Source organism: Chaetura pelagica, unplaced genomic scaffold (assembly GCF_000747805.2).
Source record: "Chaetura pelagica isolate M959 unplaced genomic scaffold, ChaPel_1.0 scaffold53, whole genome shotgun sequence".
Classification (NCBI taxonomy): domain Eukaryota; kingdom Metazoa; phylum Chordata; class Aves; order Apodiformes; family Apodidae; genus Chaetura; species Chaetura pelagica.
In genome coordinates, this window is record NW_009952880.1 from 4,195,475 (window position 1) to 4,221,194 (window position 25,720).

At 40.5% G+C, this 25,720-nt stretch overlaps 1 protein-coding gene across 1 annotated transcript in view; it reads left to right on the forward strand.

Moving 5' to 3' along the window:
- Positions 1–2,038: 2,038 nt before the first annotated feature.
- The window catches only part of DEPTOR (DEP domain containing MTOR-interacting protein), a 50,239-nt gene continuing 26,557 nt past the window's right edge, over positions 2,039–25,720 (forward strand). The window contains exons 1-6 of the mRNA XM_009995373.1: positions 2,039–2,088; positions 2,643–2,821; positions 4,812–4,935; positions 10,255–10,433; positions 24,580–24,765; positions 25,396–25,530. Coding sequence (XP_009993675.1) covers positions 2,039–2,088; positions 2,643–2,821; positions 4,812–4,935; positions 10,255–10,433; positions 24,580–24,765; positions 25,396–25,530 — 853 coding nt within the window. The remainder of the gene's footprint in view (positions 2,089–2,642; positions 2,822–4,811; positions 4,936–10,254; positions 10,434–24,579; positions 24,766–25,395; positions 25,531–25,720) is intronic.

Below are 25,720 nucleotides of genomic sequence, written 5' to 3' on the forward strand. Positions count from 1 at the left end.
AACTTAGTAGAGTAGGGATGATGGTTGGACTTGGTGATCCCAAGGGTCTTTTCCAACCTGAATAGTTCTATGATTCCGTGATTCTATGATTCTACATATTGCAGCATATGCTCAATAAATTTACCTGAGGCATTTATATTTGTATTTTAGACTAGGTACAATTCCAATTTATTGAGCTAGTTCTCCTCCACATACTTTGATTTGTAGTGGGTTTGTAGAGGTGAGGAAACCCTGGGAGAGAGAACAGTATAGACCAGCTGGGGGAAAATCTGAATTCCCTTTCTGTTCTTTATTTCAAGTAAATTAGCATGGACATAATTCAGTATGGATACAATTGCTATAAAAGTTCCCACTTATCTTTGGAAAGGTGGATACATTTGTCTTTTCAAATTTCTTGAGGTTTATGTGGTCACGCTCTGTTAGACTTAATGATTTCATAAACTCTTAGCAAATTTGGATCCACTTCAGGAAGTGGGTGGAGATAATAAAGATAATGCAATTTCTTTTAATTTTAGGAATATAGGCAAAAAGGTGTATAGGGAGACCCTATAAATGCTCCCTCTGAGGAAAAAGTTTGTTGTGGGAACCCATGTCTTTTGACATGACAGGGCCCTTGAGATATTTATAAGCCATCCAACAGCAGCAAAGCCTTCTGTTAGAATTCAAGACATAAAAACTCATTGATGTGGCTCTTGGCTACTGGCTTTTGTGTGGAATGCCAGACCAGTCCTGCCTCACTCCTACGTGGTGTTTGGACAAAGAATTTCATAGAAGGGGATTTCCTTCTTGTATCATATGAGCTCCATCCATTTAGACTTACACCAATGACAGAAAGCTGGGTCAGACCCTCACAGATGAAAACTTTCCCTGTTCTTGTTCTTGCAGATTATTATGTGACGTAAGACTAGATGAGCATTAACAGAACCTAGAATATATTTCAAATGTAAAACTCAGTTAGACATACTGATAATTGCATGTTCTATAATTAAAACTGTGTAGGCTTTTCTTTCTAAGTATGGCAACTGCTGTTAGAGCACATCTGGAAAATATGCTTTAAGCAAAGGTATTTTAACTCAGATAATTTCACAGTGCATAGGATATTTACCAGCACTTTTTTCCAGAATACTAATCTGATTCATCAGTAATTTTAATATAAAACTCTTCATTTTTTAATGTTTTTTTGCAAAGCTGATTTTACATTCATATCACATACTGGCCATTCCATTGTAGTACACAGAATCACAGGATCACAGACTGTTAGGGATTGGAAGGGACCTCTAAAGATCATCTAGTCCAATCCTCCTTCCAGAGCAGGATCACCTAGAGCAGGTCACACAGGAATGTGTCCAGGTGGGTTTTGAGTGTCACCAGAGAAAGGACTCCACAACCTCTCTGAGACACCTCTTCCAGTGCTCTGTGTCACCCAAATTCAAGGCTAAATGCTGCAAAACAAAAGCTTGCTTTGCTACTTGTTTTAGGTAGAAGCCTACCCAAGCCTTGTCTGATGCTCTAGTAATTCTTTACTGATTTCAGCCAAATATTTTCCTCTTCTTTCATTCCAAAGAGAAATAATTGTTTCATACTGGATTAATATTGACAGGAGAATGGACTCCTGCTCTGTGCTTCTTGAGGCTCATCTTAGAGCCTGTCTGTGCTACCTCCATCTCTAGAAAACAGAGACAGTTGTACCCCCTAAAACTGCAGCATTACTCACAACATTTGGGCTCCTATCACGGCCAGAATTATTGTGGTTTCTTTACTTTCTTCAGAACTGTTGGATAGACATGGCACTATGGAAACAGAGAGGTTAAAACTAGTAATTAAAATGGAAACAAGAAAGTAGAAAACTTAAAAATCTTTTAAAAACAGTATCCAATAATTTATTGATAATGGTGTGGATTTTGTTTATTTGAGAAAAAATCATGAAAAAAAAAAAAAAGCAGAATCTCAGAACCTTTACTAAGGAGGTAAAATTAAAATCAGGAGTTTGCATTCTGATGCAAGTATGTCAAAAGCAGCCAGCCAACTTGCTTTCAAGATGGTGGGGGAGATTTTGCAGATAGATAACATTTACCAACAGTTTCCCAAGTGAGAAATCAGTTTCCCTTTATTTAGAGTAGGAGGCAACTTTCTTGTGCTAGATGACATTGTGTTGGAACAGCTTTGTGACTGAATTTTAAATCATAAATGCTATGCTGGTTGTGCAGCTGGAGGCAAAATGCAGTTACCAAACCAAGGAAGAAACTACAGCTAAAAAGATTAATGAGATTAAAAAAAAAATAATAAAAAATTCTATGGCTGTGAAGCTGCAAAATAAGAGTAACATGGAATGTATTAGTGGTAATGTGGGAAAATTAATTCTAAATTATTGACAGTTTAATTGACCTACGGGAAGTATTTTGATAGGCTTAGTATGTTGTGCTGTTCTTCAGTATTAAATCTTTCTCACTGGGCAGCAAGCCAGTTTTCCAAACATGGGGTTCAAAGTTGGATGTGTGACTGAATCTCTTCCTCTTCCATCCAACACCTGCCGAGCCCATCCTGTGAGCAGGACTCGGGTGCCTCTGCTCCCCTCTTTCCCCAATCCTGCTAGTTACAGAGGCTCTTGGCAAATGATACTCATAAGGTGATTTGTCTCCCAGGCTCCGACTGCATGAAGAAAAGGTCATTAAAGATCGGCGGCACCACCTCAAGACGTACCCAAACTGCTTTGTTGCCAAAGAGCTGATCGACTGGCTGATTGACCACAAAGAGGCCTCAGACCGAGAGACGGCAATTAAACTGGTGCAGAAATTACTGGATCACAGCATCATCCACCATGGTGAGTGCAGTATCAGATGCTAAAAAGTTCTAAGCTGAATTTTGTTGACTGCTGTGAAACAGAGAAATCCCATTCCTACAGGAAAGTATAGGACAGGTAGGATCTTTTCCCTGCCAGAAAGAGCACCTATCTCTTGAACTATGCTGCTCTGCAAGATCTCCTGTGTCCTGAGGGACGTGGAGAGGTTGAAGGGGTGTGGAGTGACATTCCCCATGTCAGTACAGGCCAAGGAAGGCACTGGAGACTGTGCTCCTACTTCCCTGCCTCCAGAGCAGCCCCAGTTGGATCCTGGCCTCTCTGTCCCTGCCGCCCTCACTTCCCTGCTCCCCAGAGAACAGTGTTCCAGCTGAAAAACCCATCTGAAAAACCAGCCGGCAAAAAAAGGTCATTTTTCTCACGTGGATTAGCTCTCTGGCCCTATCCCTCACACCAGCTGCACAAACATTAGTGCTGGTACAGCTGCAACAAAGTTAGTGGTCTGACTGTGCCCTGATTAATTTTCTCTGAAACTTGTTTTCTCTTTGAGATCTGTTCCTTTCAGCTTCTTGAATAACAATTTAGGCTGATGAAAAGGAGACTTCCAATTCAGTGGTAGCATTTAGTTGCCTCTTGATACACAAAAAGGCTAGGAAGCACACACACAAAGAAGATCCAAGCCCTTGGTTCCAAACATACAGTATTACCTATTTCAGAAAGGCAAAGTGTACCATTTGTTTCCCTTTTAAGAGAAAATGAAGCAACTGCAAAGAGACAAATATTGACTTTATGCAGAGGTCAGTGTATGTGCAGCAATAGTGCTGCTATCTGCAATACATTAACACCACCTTAATTAAAGGAAGAAATGCACATATTGAATGAGTGCCACTTCTACAGCTTCTGCTTGGCTATTAAATTAAAATTCTGTGTTGTTATGGAAACCGGGACTCAGAGTAGATAGTTAAAGAATAAAGTAATTATGGGGTATTCAAATCTGACTACTTAATCCTCTATTGAGAAGATGTCAGTGAAGAGTTACGTGGCTGCCTGAGTGATTGAATTTAACTGAGCGATAGATGTTTTATTGCTGAATGCCCATTTAAGGCTTTAACAGCCTTCAAATGTTTTCTACCTCAGGATCCAATTGCACACTTTCATAGAAATTTTACATATGAGTGTATGTGTTACACATAGAGCAGGTGTTTCTTGAAAATGCTCATGTATTGCACACAAATTTAATAATAGTTTGCAAAGTGATTTAGGGTAAGTTCAGAGAGGTTCAGTCAGGTTCTGCATGATGCTCAGACCTTCCTTTCAACTCCTGTGTCAAAAGACAGGGGTACCAATTCCTGCTTCTGGAGTGCAGAAGGTGAGCCCATGTATGGGTGCTGGCAACACTGCTAGGAGAAGCTTGGTTGGGATATCTTTACCAATAATTTATGCCCTTGCTGGAGCTCTGCTCTACATTTACAAGAGTTCATCATCAGCTGCTGTCTTATAGACCTTATTTAGCATTTCTCAGTGTGCTCGCTCCTGTTGTACCTACTATTTGCTAGCTGGCATGGAAGAACAAGCAAGACAATTTTAAGAGGTCAGAAGGCCTTAATTTTTACTGATTCTGCAGCAAGTGTCAGGTTTCCTACAACATTGCTCAAATGATACAAGTAACTTCAAGAACCTTGTGAATCCTTAAATTATTGGGTGTTCTTTTTTTAACAAACAAGCTAACAGAATGTTTTAATCAAAAGGTTTTCTGGGTATATAGCAGATGGATGCATTTTTGTTCACAAAATGATGAACACCTATCCCCCTCACCAAGAAATCTGGTTACCTATCCAGAAGTTTCCTCCAACCTTTCATCAGTTATTAGAGCTGAATAAAGTTGTATGCACCAAAATACAGGAGTTCAGGCTCCATAAATGTAAATGTTGAAGTTCCACAGTAAGACCTGCCAAATGGATCCTCAACTCCTTGACTTCTATATGAATAATTATTTCTTTATTTTGTGTTTCAGTCTGTGATGAGCATAAGGAATTCAAGGATGTAAAACTGTTCTACCGCTTCCGAAAAGATGACGGGACATTTCCACTGGACAACGAGGTGAAGGTGTTCATGAGAGGACAAAGACTGTATGAAAAGTATGTTGCATTCTGTATCTGTAATGTGTTGATAACAGTACCATGGGAGGCAAATGATACTTGTTAGTCTATGTTTGAATAGTCAGAGGCTTTCAAATCAATCAGGAATGGGTCTGTCTACTCCCATGATTTTAGCTGGTAACCCTTCTCTCTCCCATTTCTCTTTTGCTTTTCTACGTGTTCACTTGTAGCATTTTCTTTAAAATGAAAGAGCATTTTCTGACATTCTGCGTTGTAAATACCTCCAATAAGAGATGTAAGGCCTTGTACTCTGTCCTGTAAAAAATATTTCTAAAGGATGGTTTGCTGTGTAAAACTGTAATCACAAGGCCTAAAACATGAATACATCAAAATGTACTGAACAAGTGCCTATATACTTGTTGAGACTCCATGTTTACAGCTTCACCAGGAGGTATGATTTTAAATAATATGTGAAATTAAGCTTCAGTGTTCTAATCAGCAAAATTTCTACTTCAGAAAGGTTATAAGTATTTTTTTACAAAAACCCAAACCAAACCTATCCAAGAGCATCTAATTAAGATTCAAAACAGGTGATTATGTTGAGATATTGAATATCCCACTGGATTACTTCTGTCAAATAACTAGGCAGCTTAATCATACTTCCCAGTCTGTAATTAATGACATTTTTATTTAGGTTTCAGTGTAAAATTTAGGATTCAGATAAAGTTCCCTGAGACTCAATGACTCTGACTATTTAAAGTAAATAAATAAATAAATTGTATGAGACACAAGGAAATACACCGTTGGATAAAATCCTTCAGTGAATGCATTGGGACAAATGAATTGAATCACCCACCTGCAAAATGTTCTGCGCCTTACTAAGCACAGCTTTTGCTCCTTTAGACTCTGTAACACACAGTGCCTGCAATCCTGGTCCATACTCTGAAAAGCCCATCAGTGTGTCTACAGTAGCAAACCTTTTTTTCTCTTTGTTTTCTATATTTCTATTCTTTTGTAAGAAAAATCTTTGTTGGTGGTGGTAGTGGTGTGGCTGGTTCCAGTCATCTGCATGAAAGGAGCTGTGGTGGAAAGAACTCTGTTCTGTCAGTGTCTGCTTGCATCCCTACTTCTCTGCATGGAGGACTGTCCCCAAACCAATGTCTTAGTGTCCAGTCTGTGCAACACTATACTAGCAGAAAAATGTTCATAGCAGTTTAGATTGTTCTCATCTTAGGAAAAGGGTTAATGCCAAAAGCAGTACCTATATCTAAATATAACTGCATCCTCACAAGGTAGTTGCTCCTAGGCAACGTATCTAAAGGGTTCAGAAACCTTTGAAACCAGCCCTGAGAGCCAAATATAGTATAGATTAAAAATATCTGGCATTTCAAAATCAGTCTGTGACAGTCAAAGCTGGTAAAAATTCTCCATGGATCATTGGAAATATTATATGTTCATGTGAGATAAGAACCTGGGCTATCTGGGCTTTACTTTGTTTATTGCAGCAAATCCAGTGTGCAGAGCACTCAGATTTTACCTGGTCCTTTGTCCATGCACATTTGTTAGCAAGACCTTCATAGTTTCACTGGATGCATTTTAAACTCAAAATCTAGTAGTGAAAGTCAGACTACTACATTTTGCAATGAAATGGTTATGTGTGGTAGTTGTATCAATTTGCTGATAGTGTTGAGCAAGAAAATATTAATTCAGTGCAATTAAAATTGTTATCAAATGGCAAAAGCTGGAGAAAATCATTCGGGCACAGATCTGAAGTCATTCACCAGTACATTCAACATGTTTATCAAAATGCCTCTAGGCCTAATTTCAAGAGAAATGAAACTATGCCAAAGGAAATCTCTCTGAATCCAACATATTTTAAAAATCTGTGTCTAATTTTGTAGCTGTTGCTGATCTTTGTTAGACTTTGCTAGTTTAAACTAGACATTATAATACTATTTCCTGCCCTTCTCCACCCACTGCCCTGGGAATGGAGTACCATTACATTCAGAAGCAAATGGAGTTTGTGCTTGCCCAGAGCTATGGACATGTTATCCAAGAGCAGTCCATGCAGATTTGTACCCTCAATAGCTAAAATCAGCAAAATGCTTTTGGAGGATCAGCAGGTTGTTGCATGAGCAGAGGAATGGAAGCATTAGGCAGGTGCCCTGCATTCAGCCAGCTGTTTTGGGTGAATGCCCTGTGTTCTCCCTTGGGACTGGAGAACATTAAGGCTGTCTCCCCTGCTGAGGACCTCTCTTTCCTTTTCTCCCTTTTGTGTGAGCACAAAGCTCCTCTTAGCCTGGATTCTCTTCTCTTGTGGTATGACCTCTTTTGCCTACTGCGGACATCTTCAGTGGCTGTGTGCTTGGATTTAAAATCAGCCTCTAATTGTTTTCTCCCTTCATTTGCACTGAAAATCATCAATCAGTTCAGATTCCCTGCTCATCATTGTGAATTTTGGTAATCCTTCCTATGAACATGCCTTGGAGTTTATAACTAGAGATGAAACCTGCTTGATTTCCTGCAGTCTTGTTGGTAAATTGTTTAACAGTTTCTTAGGTCCAAGGATGGTATTAGTTTTCATACTCTACAGGACTGACCAGATAGATCAAATGTGATAAACATGTTTCCAATTCAACCCTATTAATCAGCCTTCCCTGAAAATCTTAAAGAAATCCATCACAGACCTTTCAGAGCTTAAAAAAAAATTGAAATTAATCAAGTGTGCAGGCATCCTATTTTATGATGTTTGCAGTTTGCAGGAGGTTTTGATCAGGCACATAGGACTGTTGTTTCTGGGCCAGTTTGGTTTAGGAGCTGTAAGTCATCTCATGGTGTTGACTTTAACTGAGATTTTTCAACCAGATTTCACAATGAAAGAAGTGCAGATTCATGGTTTTCATTTCAGGAAATAATTCTGATAATTTTGACACTGCATTCTTTGAACCACTTTCATTTTAACTCATCAGTGGTTAAGTCAAATTTATTCTCTGATGCAGTTAATTAGGTAAAACAAGGTTAAAATTTTCTTTTGAAAATGGGTTGAATTTCAGTGTTGGGCTAAATGCATTCTCTTAATGCGGAATAATGCCAATTTTAGCAGATAATATGTTTTGACATGAATAGCTCCATGTTTTTTTAAACAAGGAGAAAATGGAAGAGATAGAGGCAGTTTCTGATTCTGGCTAATGAAAGGCCAGGTTTTTGGCTGATATAAATTGGTACAGTTTTGTTGACAGCCATGGAGTTACAGTGAATTACTTCAGTTAGCAATGTAAGTCTATGGATTGCTGTTGTTGGGTTTGTTAAGCTGTCAATTTGTCGTGTCTGTTTGTTCACAAGCCCAAATCCTTTGCAGTGCTATTCTGGGCACATGCAGAAGGGTGTGAAATGTCAAGCTGAGTGTTTTTCCACTTGATATTTTTCCAAATTTCTTTTGTCTCTCTGTAAAAATCTAACAATTAGCATCTCTTTTTAAAGGACCTCTCTATCTGTGACATCAATGAGCTGGTCAACTAATTATAGACTCATCAAAGAGCAATTAAAATAATACTAAGGATTTTTTTCTTTGGTGCCTGCAGAGCCTGGGTAACCAGTTCTGGGTAGCCATGCAGCAGATGGTATGAAAAAACATGAGTTTTGGGTTTGTATTTTGGAACACCGTCTGTATTAGATGTTGTTCATCTGGGACAAAACATTGCTTTGTGTGCAGATGCATTTAAATCAAAATACAAAAAAAAATAATAAAAATAAGGTTTTTGCAAGAGTTCTACAGTCACCACCTTGCCCTCTGTAACACATCTCTTGCTTTTGGCCTCGTCCCTGAGTTCAGCTAATTCTGACTCCCTTAGTTCGTACTCAGCTCAGAGGTGCAGGCAAAGATGCACCAACATCTAAACACACAGTTCAGTGGATCTGCCACTGACAAACAGCTGTGGCTGAGCAGCCTTTGCATGGTTATGTGGCCTGCTGCCTGGTCACTAGATCCAGTTAGTTCAGGCTTCTAGTTAGCTTTTGTTAAAGCCAAGGGAATAAATCTTTGAAATCACAGGGGCTGAGTTCTTTCAAACCTCCTTGTAATTTCAAATGAAGCTTTTCTCTGTGTTCTTATGGCACAGATTTTTCTGATGGCTCCTAGAGGAGGTGATGTTATATTCCATGGACTCTGAACATGCTGGCAGTTCAAGATAGAGATAAGACACATATGGATTTACATAAATTTTTAATATTTTTTTTTAATCAGAGGCGCAAAGATGAAGTGCTTCCAGAATATTCCTGTTACAGTTCAGTAGTGCCCTTATTTTCGAGATGGTTGGTGAAGGGAGAGGACTTAGTAGTCTTGCATAGGAAAAATAGCCATGCAACTCATGACCTGAGTCTGGAAGTCTTACCACTATTCCTGTTATTAGCCTATAACAAATAAAACAATTATGAAGATAAATGAAATTAATAAAGAAGGAGGCTATGGTGCTTGGTCTACCAACAACAACAAAAAAAGTGTGATTCTGTATTGAAAGGGAACAATAATAATTTCTTTTTTCAATCTTTTATTTCAAAGGGTCAGCCTTACTTTTGCATTGACAAATACTGAGATTTTTTATTATTATTTTTTAAAATTTTAATACTGTGTCATTGTAGGTTACTTGAATGGAGAAGAATATTATTAGCATACCTAAACTAGGTGCATGCCAATTGCTAGGGGATTTAGAGACACCTCAGGATGTTCTTCTGAACTCTGGTGTTACATGGAGCCAGCTGGGGCACAGAAGCTCTGAGACTCCGAGTGTTCAGGTGTGTAACATCACTGACTGCAGCTTCCTTACTGGGTGTTGGACACCAAATATATATCAACCACCCAAACCTCAGAATTACCTTTTTTTCTTCCCCTTGGATTTTTCTGCAGCTGTTTTAAAGCTTATGGAGAGAATTTTCAAAAATATCTTAATGATCTTGGGGCATAGTCCTGCTAACTGTAAAAAATAATTAGGATTTTTTGAACACATTAGTCACAATCTGGTGCTTTTAGGCTAATTTTTGTTTCAAAGTTGTTTATACATTCATTTTTAGAGAAGCTAAAGAACTAACTAGGCAAAATGTGAAACTGAAAAACCTTGTTGTCTTTCAGGAAACAAATCAAGAAGGTATTAACTTCACACAGGGATATAAGGCCTAATTTTTTTTTTACTAAGCAGTTATAATTCACATCCTGTTTAGACCAATAGCTGGAGGAAAGATTAAATAAGTCAGTGAAAGGTTCACATGTTTGCTTAATATCAATGAGATTGGCCAGAACAGATCTGGAGATGCTTTTTTAAATAACCATTTTCCCTTCCAATTTTTTTCCACCCCCATTGCCAGGCTGATGAGTTCTGAAAATACCCTTTTGCAAGCCAGGGAAGAGGAAGGAGTCAAGTACGAACGGACCTTTGTAGCATCGGAGTTCATTGACTGGCTGATCCAGGAAGGAGAGGCCACGACACGGAGCGAAGCAGAGCAGCTCGGCCGCAGGCTTCTGGAGCATGGGATTATACAGCATGGTGAGAAATCTACTGCCAGGTAGCAAAAGCTGCACTTTTTGGAGTAGTTTCTTCAGGTCAAATAATGTGGAAGGGCTCTTGTCTTCTTGGTCATAATATGCTCAAGTTCTAAATAATTTCAGGTAGGAGTTGAGATAAGTTTATGTGATAAAAGGGTGGCTTTTTCAAAAGCTTGTTGTCTTAGTTCTGAAAATTCTACCTCAAATGCAAAATACAGCTGGAATTTGGGGTTACATAATAACAGCATAAGGATGTGGTTGAAAATCAATGTTCTTACACTTGTGGTAGCTAACTTGCAGAACTTGTTATCTGAAATGTATATAATTGAGGTAAATAGCTTTGTAAGGATCAAGTAGGGATTATAGCCATAAATAAGCTAAATTTTCTATGTAGAATAAAAATGACACGTTCTGTATATCCTCCCACTTGAGGACAGGAGCAGAGTACAAACTGGTGCCAGAAAAGCAGTTTTTCTCTTGGCCATGTCACAGAGTCATTCTAGTATGTCTGAGCAAGCGAGAGAGTATCACTTTCAGCTGAAGTGTTATTATATTTGTCCTGGTGGTGTAACTTCTTTTAGGCACAGATTGAGTATTTTTTCATGATCCAGCACAATGTGGCTGAGAGATGCACCTTCACGAAGGAGCTCCTTCTGTTAAGGGTGATGGAGATTAATTTTTCTCACTGTACTGCCCCAAGGGTGAAGAAATAAACACCCCTGGCACTAAAACCCATTTGGTACGTTTTCTTGATCTACTTGCAGTGCAAGTTGCCCTTCTTTGACCAGGCATTTTCCACCAGAAACGTGTTGCAGGTCCTCTGGGAGTGATGAGGGGTGCCAGGAGATGACAGAACAAGCTGCCAGTAGCTGTTAGCTACATTGCTTAATGCACAACAGGAAAGTAATCAGATCCTGGTGATCCAAATGTTGTCATATCAACACTAGATCTGACAGAGAACAAACAATTCATGATACTAACAGGTCGTTAATATACAAGGTGCTACACTGACTAGGTTGCTTGTTGCTTTGTGAGAAAACCTACTTTTAAGGAAAAGAGAAAAATGGTGGGCATCAGTGACCTGCACAGTTCCTTTATAGTTGTAATCATGCTAACATTATCTCTAGCTTCCAGTTACTAGGAACTACTTTTCAATGTTTACAGTAATCAGCTTCCAGTTCTATAATTACCCCCGTGCTTCCTATGATTTAGAGAGTTCCAAATGCTTGGAGCTTGACAGACAGGGAAGGTATGCCACCCCTCCTCTTTATAGCAGCAATGATTTCATTCCTATTTTTACCCAAGAGATTTCTGTATATAAGGTGAATTTTTCTTAAAAAAAAACCAACAACACAAAAAACCCCACAACAACCAAAAAACCCCACCAAAAAACAGTAGTAGGTTTATGCTGCTATTGATGTTTTTGTAGAGGAAATACAATCAGAACTTGGTATTTGGTTCAAAGCTGGATTTACTTTCCTACTGGAATCTTTGCAGACCTAAGAAAGTCAGGATATGACATTTATTGCAGATCAACCTTCTTTTTCATTAATTAAAGCAAATGCTCAGCAGTGCACTTTGGAAGGGAAATAATTTTGCCTGTCAGGCTGGGTTTCTGGAGTAATCCAGTGATGATGGCACTGCTCTCCTTTATGGATTGCCCTGGCCAGTTTTGCAGGCTGATCCCCTGCCCATCCTCTTCCAGCAGTCAAGAGCACATGCAAAGCACCCTGTTAGAAATAGGTTTGAAACCCAAGAAGTGATCACAAACACGGCACTAGGAATTGGCTTATTGCTGAGGTTGTGGCCTTCTCATTCCAAGGTACCATAATCTTCCTCACTCAGCTTTTATTGGGTCAAAGGTAACTCAGGATTTCACCCTGAATTCATGGGGAAGCTGGAAATAAAATTAAACTCAATTATGTACTTGAGATCTATCTTTACCAGTGGACATGCTCTGTGCATGCACCTGGGCAGATTTCAATCTCCTCTGGATTTCATTGAAATGATTCTATGATTTATCTAGGTGGAGTTTGAAATATTTATGAAAGTAATAGAGAATTAACGTGAAGCTGGTGTGGGGTTCACCTTACTAAGTGGGTATAATCTGTGTATTTTGAAGGTTTATGTAATGCTCATTTCCTCTAAAAAGGGAGCTCGGTGTGGTAACTCCCTGTGCAGAACTGGTGATACAAACTGGAAAACAGCAAGAGTGGTGTTCTGTTTCCCCCCTGTCTCAGTGAATTCTAGGTCCAATTGCAAAAAAAACCCAAAACAAAACCAAGCCAAACAAACAAAAAAAACAACAACAACAACAAAAATGTCTCTTAGGACAGCAAATTCATTTCACCATACTAAGCTCCCTTAGGTTTATATCTCATCAGCTGTACCAAAATGTTACTTGACACTAACTGGCATCTTTGTTGGCAGAACCAGAAGAAAAGGCTCTTGACTATACAGGAATGGAGAATAAAACATTTTCCTGCCCTAAAGGCAGTCTTCTGCTAGCAATATTGTTTTATTTCCACAATATGGAATAAAATAAAGCTTGCTCTAATATTTTTATGAAGTATTTATTACCTTATCTAATGCAACAGAAAGTAATAGAAGTAGTTCAGTCATGTTACCAATCTCATATAGTAATTTTCCAGCCACAACTGAATTGTGCAATTTGTTTTTACTGATACTTTCATTTCAATTGCTCAGAGAAGCTCTACTCTGCAGCTGAGGTGCTGTATTCAAAACAGCTTCCTGACACATTTATCTTCACTTTAATTGGTCAGAGGCAAACCAGGTTTCACACAGGAAACAAACACTGCTGTTAATTTTAAAAAGGAAAGCAGTTGTTTAAGAGGAATTGTATACATGCTGTAAAAACATAAAATGTTTCTGTTTAAAAATAATCTTATTGATATCTTTGGGCACATATAACTACACATATTTCCCTTGCCATGTATGAAAATGTTGAAAAGTGCTGAAGTGTGAATTGCTTCCTTCCAAAATCCCACCGGCACATGCAAATTGTAACCTGCAAATCCCCATTTTCACAAATAGGAGCCTCATGTCCTTTCCTATGGACTGGTACCCCCAGGTACTACTGTGTAAAAAAAGCATAGATAACAGGTTACTATGCACTGTACAGGTCTTGAAGGCTGGTGTTGGCAGGGCAATTACCAGTAGTTATTCTGTATTTGGGAACACTGATGCTGTTCACCAGAATACAGGAATACAGACTGTGCAAAGAATTTTAAACAAAGTGATGCCCATTCAGTAGGGGCAGGGTCAAAAGGTGCACAGAACACATTTCTCAGCTGTAGAAAAGCCCCTTTCTAGGATGGTGAGGTATGTAGAGCACTGTAATATTAACATATAAGACTTTTATCCAGGAGACTGGATTTTACCTTGTTCTTCTTCATATGGGAATGGTGAGACATTAGTTACTACGGTCAAAGTTTGTGTGCAGCAAGAGAAGAAGGAGATTCTCTGCCTGCTCCAGGGTAGATGAGACCAAAACCAGGATGGGCTAAGGGGATAGCATGAGAAGGGCAGAGAACCAAGTGTGATAGGTTCTGGAAAGGCCATAAACTTTGCTTACCTGGATGAGTGAGGGGTGGAAAAAGCTCTTTTTAAGATGACTGTCTAGCAGGTATCTTCCTTTGAAATATTTTATCAGTGCTAGGATTTTAAAGGGATAGTTAATATGTGGTAAGATGTCCCAGGCATGACATGAGTGTATTCTGCCCTCACTCTCCTCTACAATACCTTTCAGCTTTAAATAGTTTTATGGAGTTAATTGCACTTGGCCAGACATGGTATGTTCAAGGCACACACATGTTCTGGCTTAGCATGGAAGCAGGTGCTTAACACCACTCAGGAGTTAATCTTTCATCACCAAAACTCCACTGTGCAAATTACTTTCAGAGATGAATACAAACATTTTGCAGTGACTTAGCAAGAACAGTAAATATTGACACATGCTATCTCCCTGTCTGCAGAAAAGTCTTAAAACACATATTTAATTTTCCCTATTATTTGCAAGGACTCTACATTTATACAGCTAAATTCCTCTAACAAGATAATCAGTGCATTTGGTTTTAAGCATCAATATACACAATGGAGTTGAGTGGTAGTTATAATTGGATTATATAATTATATAATTGGTTCCAAAGGATCAAGCACTGGCTGGACATTTGGGTCCAAAGAGTGGTGGTCATGGAGTCAAATCCAGCTGGGGCCAGCCACAGGTGGTTGTTCCTCAGAGCTCAGTGTTGGAACCACTTCTGTTTAACATCTTCATTGATGATCTTGATAAGGACATGGAGTGTATCATCAGTAAGTTTGCAGATGACACCAAGCTAGGTGGGAGTGTTGATCTGCATGAGGACAGGGAGGCTCTGCAGAGAGACTCAGATAGATTGGATCGTTGGGCTCATGTTAATGGTCTGGGCTTCAACAAGGCCAAGTGCCGGGTCCTGCACTTGGGCCACAACAACCCCAGGCAACGCCCCAGGCTTGTGGAAGTGTGGCTGGAAAGTGTCTGGCAGAAAAGGACCTGGGGCTTCTCATTGGCAAGCGGCTGAATATGAGCCAGCAGTGTGCCCAGGTGGCCAAGAAAGCCAATGGCATCCTGGCTTGTATTAGAAATAGTGTGACCAGCAGAAGTAGAGAGGTGATTGTCCCCCTGTACTCAGCACTGGTGAGGCCACACCTGGAGTGTTGTGTCCAGTTTTGGGCACCTCAATTCAAGAGAGATATTGAGCTGCTGGAGCGAGTACAGAGGAGGACAATGAAGCTGGTGAAGAGCCTAGAGAATAAATCTTATGAAGAATCTCTTCTCACAGGTAATTAGTGACAGAACAAGAGGGAAGGGCTTCAAGCTGCAACAGGGGAGGTTTAGATTGGACATTAGGAAATTTTTTTTCACAGAAAGAGTGGTCAGACACTGGAATAGGCTGCCCAGGGATGTGGTTGAGGCACCATCCCTGGATGTGTTTAAGGGTCATTTGAATGTGGTATTGGTGGATCTGGTTTAGGGGAGAACTTTGTAGAGTAGGGATGATGGTTGGACTTGGTGATCCCAAGGGTCTTTTCCAACCTGAATAGTTCTGTGATTCTGTGAGTGTGGGAGTAGATTAAATATCTAACAATATCTTTGACTTTTGTTGAAAAGCTTTACCTCTCTCACCTAACATTTCTGTAAATTATAAAGTATGTGTTGTTACTTTTGCATTAGACATTTCTTATTTGTAAGTGAAAACTTGGCACGAATAAAGGAAGAATAAACTTCCTTTATTCTTAATTCTTCCTTAAGAACTTCCTTAGTTCTTTGGAACTCCTTTTCTTGGAAATACCAGCTGCAGATAGGAATTTATAAATGTCATTGAACCATGCAATAAATCTTTGTCTTAAATGGTAATAATTTTTCTCCTTCTAAAGTTAATACATACATTTTTGTAACATAATTTTTCTAGTTGATCTAAGACCTGGATCACATCAGGCATTGTTTATCTCCAAGCATTCATTTTGTGTACTCCATGCTAAAAATTATAAATCATCACATTTTTACAGATGGTCCTTTGTTTTATCTCAGTAAAACACAAGCCTTCAGTTAGTCTTTGAAGTCCTGCAACACAACTTTATGTTCATTCTGAGCCGCACTCCCCCTGTGATGATGCCAGGCAGAGGCACTCAGCTGTTTATTTGTGTGGCAGTTCTTCCTCAGCAGTTCCCGTACTTAGGAAGAACAACCTCATCCATGTTAATTCAGATGCTTCTTCTAAGTCTGAAGACCATTTTTCATATTTTTCATTATTTTGCCCTAGTAGGGAAGTCAGAGAGAAATAAATTGATATGTGATTCCTATTCCATTGTCTTCCGTTGTGCTCTTGCAGTTATCTTTACCTAAATCCAGAATGGATTTGGTTTTTGATAGAGCCACATGGTCTATGCATTATGTAAATAACATATGAAGACTTCTCTTTGTATTAACTACCAAATTTTGTTTTTCTGACAGAGAATGTGTTTCAGTTTTTAACAGCTGCAGCAGAAAAAAAAGATACCCAGATGGGCCTTTTCATCTTCTGCTTCCCTTGCCACAGACTGTACTTTCCATACTTTATTTGGAAGCAAAGAAGAGCAGTTGGCTGTGTTCTGTAAACTTGCTAAATTAAAGATGATAAATCCTCATATACAAACTGAAAAGACTGCTGAGATGTGAGTGATTCAACACTGGCTTTTCATGCTGGAGTAAGTCGTGTGTATTTGAAAATAGACTGTAAATAGATGGCAAACCTACTGTAAAGACAGAATGTATATAGAAACATTTATCTGCATATGTATTTTAAGGAAGCTGAAATAAAATGTTAATGCACTGAGAGGAACATACTATTTTAATAAGAGCAGGATACTCTATATTTCAGTTACCAAGCAACTTTTGACAGTTGTCTGTTGTAATCCTGATGCTTTAAAGGCATGAAAATTGTCTAGACTTTTTTTTTTTTTTTTAATGTGCTACGTGAATATACCACAGTTCATGGAGGCATGGTTTATACCACCGTTTTTTTCTGGACCTACTTACAGGTCCAGGGCATACTTAGTTCTGAACACACTTACTGGCTTCACCCTTAGCTAGGATGAGCTGGAACAGCTTTCTGAATTTTATGTTTCAGTGCCAGGATCTGCCTCACAGTTTTAAATGAGAGGGTGGGTGGAGGCGAGAGCAGTTCACACTTAGATCCCTTGTCTGTTCAAAGCTAATTCCTTGTAATCCAAATGAGAAAAAAAATGCCTTTAAGTACAACAGCTACGTTGACAAGAGTTTAACAGGCTGGTTGAGCATATTCACAGGTGGGCTTACCTACAGTCTGTGTAGCATATATAAATTCATAATTTAGGTGGAATGTCAAGTGTCGTATCTATAGCGGGAAGGGAATAAAGACCCGAGGCCCTGTGCTCGCTGACCATCTGTAGTCTCTCTTCTATGATTTGAGGGAGCTCCAAGCAGGTAGAATTCATTCATGTGTAAAAGGAAACTAATCTGAATAGGTGCCATTATTAAAATGCATTTGCAGATGCCAGATTAGCTTTAGAAAAACAGGAAAGCTTTGAGAGGAGTGGGAAAGGCATTGTCCAATGCAGAATAAAATGCCGGTTATTCTCCTCCAGCAACACGTGTGTTGGTGCAAGGCAGGAGTGGGAGAGGGATGGGGCAGGAGTGGGGGGGCTGTGCAGCAGTGGGTGGGCAGCCTGGAGCTGGGGTGAGGAGCAGCCAAAGCCCAGCAGCCGTGCTGTGCCCAGCCCAGCAGCCACTTGGGGTTTTCCAGGCTTCCAGGCTCACTCTCATGCTGTGCAATCCCGAGTGGATACACATACACAGTTCCACTGCTGCCCTGGCAAGGGACCGAAACTGAGCTGGCAAAAGGCCTGAGGCACAGAAGAGAAGGGCTCAGCAAGCTGTGTGTAATCCACAGAGAGAGGCATTTTTTTAAGGAGTTGTTGTTTTACAGTGTTGATTTGTTTCCTTCCCTTTTAAACACCCGTTCTGCCTAGGAGAGCAGAAAAGGACATGAGGCTGGAGCCAGGACCTTTTCCCTGGGCACACTTGGGGAGCTGGTGGGAGCAGCTCCACCTGTGCCCTCCTTCAGATAAGCCAGCAGTCCCCGTCTCTCCCTGTGGCTCCCCAGCCTGTCTCACCGTCCTGCACACATCAGCTCTTTTGGGGCAATGTCCTGCCACTTCAGAGGTCAAAACCAGTGTGCTCATCTCTGACTTGCTATATGAAGGCACAGACCATTGCAGCAATAAATAGTGATGGGTCTGGAATGATCTTCTGCAGCTTCAAACAGGGTTTAATGTAATTTTAATTGAGAGAACTACCTCAGTAAAAACATGAAGTGTTCTTGTGAATAGACTGGGGCAGCTGCTGGGTGCAGCAAAAGGCTTGGACATGCATCGTGCACTGCTGGAAAGAGTTCAGTGCTGCTTTTGTCCTTAAGTGAGGAACAACATGACATATCAGTGCTGAAAACTCCGTATACTCTGCTGATGCTTTTATAACCTCTTCCTCTTAACCCCAGCACAAGCACATGCTCAGACAAACAAACAAGTACGCACTTCAGTGTGTCCTCCACTCTCGAGAAAAGCTGCTCATCTGGCTCCGCAGGGAACTTTGATCTCTTTCCCAGTGCTCCCTTGACACAAAGCAGCCATTCCCTGGCTCCAGCCATGGGCTCGCTTGGTGACAGCCTCATGTTTCTGGGGATGTGTGAAGCAGCTGGAGAGCATTGCTGGATGTGGCCTTCTGGGAGCTGCAGCTTTCAGCTGGTAGAAAGCGTTAATCACCACAGTGGAGATGTAGACAGATTATCAGCGCTAAAAATCACAGGGAATTGAAGTTGTGGGAAGGATTTAAGGGAAAAGCCAGTTATGAAAATGACCTGATTTTTAAGGCATGAGTCACACCATTTATTAAAATAGGCTTTTGTACTTTGTAAAGCCTCTTCAGTTCTATGAAATCAATGTGAAACTAATATTTCTATCTCTGCTGTGCATCAGCCTCCTTGCAAATGAAGACAAAAAAAGGCTGTTTGAGCCCCATGCAGAGCCCAGGATTCTATGTCAGAATCAGAAGCTGAAAGAAGATTTGCATGAACACTGCAATTCATATTTTATGTCTCTGGACAGAAACTGTGAAGTAACCAGGCACAAGAACCACTAAAGCTGCAACAGTAGGTCCTCCCAATCTGAGAAAGGCCAAAATAAATAGTCTGATTTTTCTCTTCTTAACAGAAAAGTAAATGGGGAATGACCAGCTAAAATCCTTGCCAATTCAGCTTGCAAACTCTATGGATAGATGAGACAGTAAACAAATAATTGAACTCTATTAGTTAAATGAACATTACCCAAAAAGAGGTGTGTTTTCATATAACTAATGGTATAACTAGAAGGCAACACATCTAGGAATTGGGAATACAGGCTCTGCTCATTGGTGTGAAGCAATGCTGTGCAGGTGAAGGAGGATTTACTGGGCACAAATTGTTCCCAGCTTGTGCTTTTTGTGCAGTACAGTTGTAGTAACTGTTACTATTAGCCTGAGATGTACAAAAAGGAGGACAGCAAGTCAGACAAAGGGAGTGAGGTTGTGACTGAGAATGGGGCAGTCCTGATAGCCAGATTTAAGGAAGGATAAAGAAAGTTTGAAGGGGACTAGAGGAGGGCTAAAAAAATGAATCAGAATTTAAGGGGTGTTATTTAGTTAGCTGATCAAAGATATGTTTGAGAGTTGGCTTCATCTCTTCACAGACTTCTTTAAAATCTTTCTGACTAGATCTTGTGTCACTTTCTGATGAAGGTGTGATGAAGTCCAGGGATTAGCAGCTAAAGTTAAACAAATTCAGCTTTGAGATAAATTTTTATTGCCTGTCAACGAAAGTAACTGACAGTTTGAACAGCTCGTAAGGGGAAGAGTGAAGTGGTCCCTGCAGGCTGCTTTAAAGTATGAGCAAACTGTAGTTTTGTAAAAGATGTTCTTTTAATTCTGTTTCTGGTAGACATTTTGTGGCCTGTGTGTGTAGGAGGTTAGACTGGTGGGTTGTGACTGTACCTCCACAGTTTAACATGGGTCACTATGAATTAATGTTGGTGCTCTTCCTGCCAGGACCACAAATGCTCTTGTGCACTTTTATGATTTTCGAGGTTGCCAGTCACCATGTATTTTACTCTTTGATACAGTTTCCTTCTGTTTCATAATTTGAACATGTTGCTACATGAGCACCGGTGAATTAAATTTGAACAAAGAAACCATGAAGTCACTCCACCTTTCTCTTTACACCACTCTCATCATGTACAAATACAGGTCCTCATCCTTGTCAGCTACAGCCTGATGATTTATCATGAACTGAAATGGATGCCAGTTTGCTTTTTTATGCTGCATTATGAAGGGCAGTGAACTAATTCAGGAGTAGTTAAACCAGTCCCTGTCTGGAGGCAGCAACTTCCACGAGAGGGACAGATACCTGGAGCAGAAGCCTTATTGGGCACCAGGAGTTTATCTGCTGCTGCCTCCGAGTCAACACTCCATGTTAGCTCGAGGTAACAACCTCTAAATTACCTTTACAAAAGTCCCTCCTGTGCAGTCCTCTCAGCATTCTGCAATCAGCTTGGATTACAGCAAAACATGGACTGTTAAATCGGCTGAGCTGAGCACCCATCCCTGCACCAGGACTGCTCACCCAGCATGTAGGCTGAACCATAGTCTTCCTTCTGAACCATAGTCTGGAAATACTTTTTTTCTAAACCATTCCATATACACTTACCCTTAGGCAGAAACCCAGTATGGGCATTTCATCTCAAATCATGGAAAGCTGCTAATTCAAAATGAACAAATGAAAAAAAGTGCCATGGGGCACACCAAGAATTCTGGTGAGAAATTTTATTTGATAGTGTACATACAAGGAGGCAGTTTGACCTGACTACTCCTGTTTATATTTTGAGCTTCTCCTTAAATGTACACAAATATTACATTTTAGTTAATGAATATGCAAAAATTTATGTGGTGCTACAAATACAGTATTTGAGCAAGCTGAGGATACATGCTGCTGTTCTAACACTCCCACATGAGATGTAAACTATCAGTAGAAATAAGGAATTCAACTGTGAAAATCAATGAGCACTCTACATTCTGTACTAATACTACTTGTCATAAACATTCTGGCTACAAATCCTTTGTTGTGTAAATCATATACAAATTTTCCACAATATATAATGATTGGTCCCAGCTTGTCCACTTGTATTAATTTATCGTATAAAAATTCACCCTTCCATGGACTACAACATTTACAGCAGGCATGAATTATTACAATGTGAGACCTAAGTTCTGCTATTGTAAATATAGAATGTGACTATATTTCTGTCCAAACAAGTCTCATTGTTCTAAAATATTTTCAGTGTCTTGGCATAAAAGAAGTTTATATTATGTAGTTTCATGGTCAGTAATAATCAAGAATTTCAGAGTGTTTTGTGATGTCTACAACCCAAGTGCGTGTTGATCTCTGCTTATCATAATTCCTGAAGGTTGTCAAAGCACTTCACTTAATGACAATAACAGAACAGAATAGTTTTAATTAAAAACTGTGGTGCCATGATATTTAGCTTAAATCAGAAAACATACTGATCTTTTTTATACTGCACATGGTTGGCAACAGTAATTCTTCTTCCAGGTGTTTGTGGGGCCCTGTTTCACTGAATGTTGTGAATCTCAGGAGTGTGCTGAATTAGTGGAACTTGTCTTTTGAAGTTTCAGGGAACTTTTCATGATTTAAAAAAATGAAGGAAGTTTTTTGTATTTGCATCAGGCTGTTCTAGTAATATGGTAGAATATTGCTAGATATTGCCACTTTTCCTTATTGTGTCAGTGATCTGAAAACGGGACTGGTGGCTGCGAACACCTACATATTAACTCTGCCTCTAACAGCAAATACTTTTTTAGATACAGGCAAGTCTCCAAATCTCTCCTCCTCTATTTTCATTCTTCAAAAATAGTGATCATTAGAAAATATTGTTTAATAGCACTGCATACTAGATGTGTCCAAAGTTATGATCACAGCAGCAGTGTGTGCCTGCAATATTTAACATGTCAGAACACAAATTGTTTGCAGTACTAAATTTAACTTATTGAAGCCATTTTGCTCATGAAGAATGGATATGGCTGGTTTGAAGGAACAACAAGTTCAGCACCAAAATGAAGCAGAGGAAAGCTCTTCAACAGAACCAGGCAATCTAGGTCACAGGGCTCTTTTCACATAATCAGGAATCACAACATTGCTGGAGTTGGAAGGGGCCTCTAGAGATCATCTAGTCTAACTCTCCCACTGAAGTAGGATAACCTAGAGCACTTTACACAGTACTATATCCAGGCAGATTTTGAGTATCTCCAGAGATGGAGACTCCACAATCTCCCTGGGCAGCCTGTTCCAGTGCTCTGTCACCCTCAATGTAAAGACGTTTTTCCTCATATTTAGCTGGAACTTCCTATGTTCCTACTTGTACCTGTTGCCCCCTATTCTGACACTGGGGACTACTGAGAAGAGCCTGTATCTATCTTCCTTGCACCTACCCTTTAGATACTTATATACATTGATAAGGTCTCCCCTCAGCCTTCTCAGCTCCAGGCTAAAGAGTCCCAGCTCTTTCAGCCTTTTCTCATAAGAGAGATGCTCCAATCCCCCTTTTCTGTAGAGGGTACTTGAAACGTGCAGCTTGGCTGACTAGCATCACCTTTCTTCTTTACTCATAAAAAAGAGGTAGTGTTTCAAAACTATCTTCTTTCAAAACTCTAAGAAATGCCCTACAGCCTACCGCTCACTGCAGGACTGTGGGACAGATGACAGGTTGGGCACAAGCACGTGCAGTTCAGAAACCTCCTGTGTCATGATTGCTCTTTGTGTCACAAAGGCAAAAGTCCATTTACAGAGGCAGTATTGCCTCTCTGACAGTGGCCTGGATAGGCATGAGACATTCTCTGCAAGATGGACCTGTGGTCTGACCCCCTCTGGCAGTCTCATGTGTGTATGGAGGGCTGAGCCCTGAGGATCATGGCTCAGACTGGCCACATATTAATTGCCTGGATAATGATAACTTACTTGACAACCCTGGCAGGAATATTCTCTCTGAGACCACCAGCTGCTGGAGAAGCTGGTTGGGCTTTTTCCTCTTTGAGGCTATTGCTTTAGCTCACACACATCAAACAACATACTGGAAGTTTATGTCTAAATGCAGCCTTTTTTGCAAGGCTATTACTTGTGTGGTCTGCTGTCGGTCTCATGGTGAGCAATCTGGGGCACAAGGAGGTATTAAGAAGGAAAGAGAACAAGAAATATCATGTTGGGGATGAGGATGAAGGGAAAGCAGGCCAACAGGTCTCCAGGCTCTGGTCTGGTGTAACACCTTGGGCTCCGTTGCTTTTGGACTCCATGTGCTGGGCAGAGCAAAGAGCAAGGAAAGGTTCAGTGTCTGTGGTAGGAGGCTGAAGCCAAATGACTGAGTCATGTACTCAAAAACTTGACTGACCTCTTGAGTGCATATCTGAGTGGTTATTTTATTACAAATAAATGCTTATAACCCACCAGTTCTTATGAGTTGATATTGAAATAAATGCAATTTATTAACTAGGTAAATCCAGAATCTAGAACCTTCATCAAAAATGTTGACTGTGGTAAATAATCTCTGTGGAACGTGATCACGGGAGCTGGGTGAAGATGGAGGAAACACACAGCCAAAAATCTACTGAAGCTCTTTAAGATGCTGCAGTACTAATGCAGGGAGTGCTCCAGAGGACTTTCCTGGACCTGGCACAGAGTTCTGCCCAACTGCTGCATTTTTATGACTGTTCAGATGCAGCACCGGTGGCAGCAAACATGCGGGTGTTATGGCAATGCTGCAGTCTGTGGGTAGACTTGGTGCTCTTGCTCAGGCACCAGTGACCTGGGATTTGCTCTCAGTGTCAAAACAGGTTGTAATTAAGACTTGTGATCATTATGTAAGAAATTATTTTTGGCCAAGTGCCTATTCCCAAATCTTGTGCATCTGTGCAAAAGGGAGGAAGTGTCCTGCAGGAAGTGTCTGAGACACGGTGTCTGTGGCAAACAAGACAGAGGAAATACACAGGTCTTAGTCCTCTGCTGTCCTGTAGCTGCGAGCAAGGTAGTCAGTCAGAGCACCCAAGGGCTGCCCTGGACTGGTGAATTTACAAAACACTCAGTTGAGGCTGGACTGTAGTGACCAAACAGCATGTGGAGGGAGTGCATGTGGAGATGGACCATTATGTAGCCTGTCACAGAAAGATAAAGTGCTTCCATTTCCACTTGACAAAAATAAGTGATTGTTTCTAATCAAGGTAGTGTAAAAGATTCCTCTCAGCAATGTCCCCTGATGTTCCTACTTTGTTATCAATGGTATAAAAGTGAATATATTGAAGATATCCATGTGAAGCTGAACACCTTCCTCCTTCTTCTGAGTTTGCAGAGGGGAGGGGAGAGCTCCGGGTGCTTCCTAACAGCAAAACATGCAGTGCACACCTTGCAGACAGGTATCCTCTGATTTCAGACCTACCAGGCATAGACTTTCTATCCATTATTTTTTTTCCTTCCCAGTGTCCAACAAGCACCATTTTATGGACAGCAACTTGCTCTACCAGTGCAGAATGAATTTCCGCCGCCGGCGGCGATTAATGGAGCTCGTCACCGAGAAATCTCGCTTGATGCCAGAAAGCCATGACAGCCCGTTTTGCCTGCGCAAGCAGAACCATGACAACAGAAAACACACCAGTTTTCTCTCAGGTTACTCGTCAACTATACTGCTGTTTGTAGAATGACTCCATGGGATGAGAAACAATCCTTTTTTTGGCCAAAGGTTTTCAGTGTTTACCTGAAAAGAAGTGGTGCAGGGTATTGTGCAGCCCTGTTCAGAGGGACTGTCCATTCACTTGGTTTACAAAAGCTTTAGCTCCCTGAGTTAGTTTTGTGCCTGTATCAATGTCAGATGCTGATCCACAAACAAACAGAACTGGTTAAAATCCCTCTTAGCCCAAAGTAATTAGTGATACATGGAATATTGAGTTTTCAAGAAGAGTAAAAGTGAGGGGAAGGGATTCTGCAGCAATATCTAGCAAGAACTAGAAGAATAAATGGGAAGTAGAAGGAAAAACAGCAAAATTTTTTTTCCCTATGTTGAAATGCTTCCTAGAAGATGCTGCAATGGGAACGATTCAGTCACTGTGTTAGCTATAATAAACATGGGTCTCAGGCATCATTCTCAGGCAGTGACTCTTCTAACTGTGTAAAACACACCAACCCGTTCCCAGTGTTGTCAGCACAAGTGTGCTGTATTGCTGTTGTTTTAAAGAAACCAGGCGAATGGTTTTACTAATTGGTAAAAGTTCCCTTTCTCTCTGTATTTTCTCTTTGTAGTGAGTCCCACCAAGGAGATAAAGATCGTGTCGGCAGTACGGAGGAGCAGCATGAGCAGCTGTGGCAGCAGTGGGTACTTCAGCAGCAGCCCAACACTCAGCAGCAGCCCCCCCGTGCTCTGCAACCCCAAATCCGGTGAGCACCAGCATGGCTTGCAAGGCACAGGAGACAGGGTGCAGACATCTTTCTGGGGAGAAGGCAACACGAAGAACTCTCAGCATCAATCCTAAAATTATCTTTTCAAGGCGAGATTAAAAATGCTCAGTGTCACAGGTTTTTGTAGGCCAGGTGGATCTACTATCATCCTCCAGCCTGAAGTCCTGCT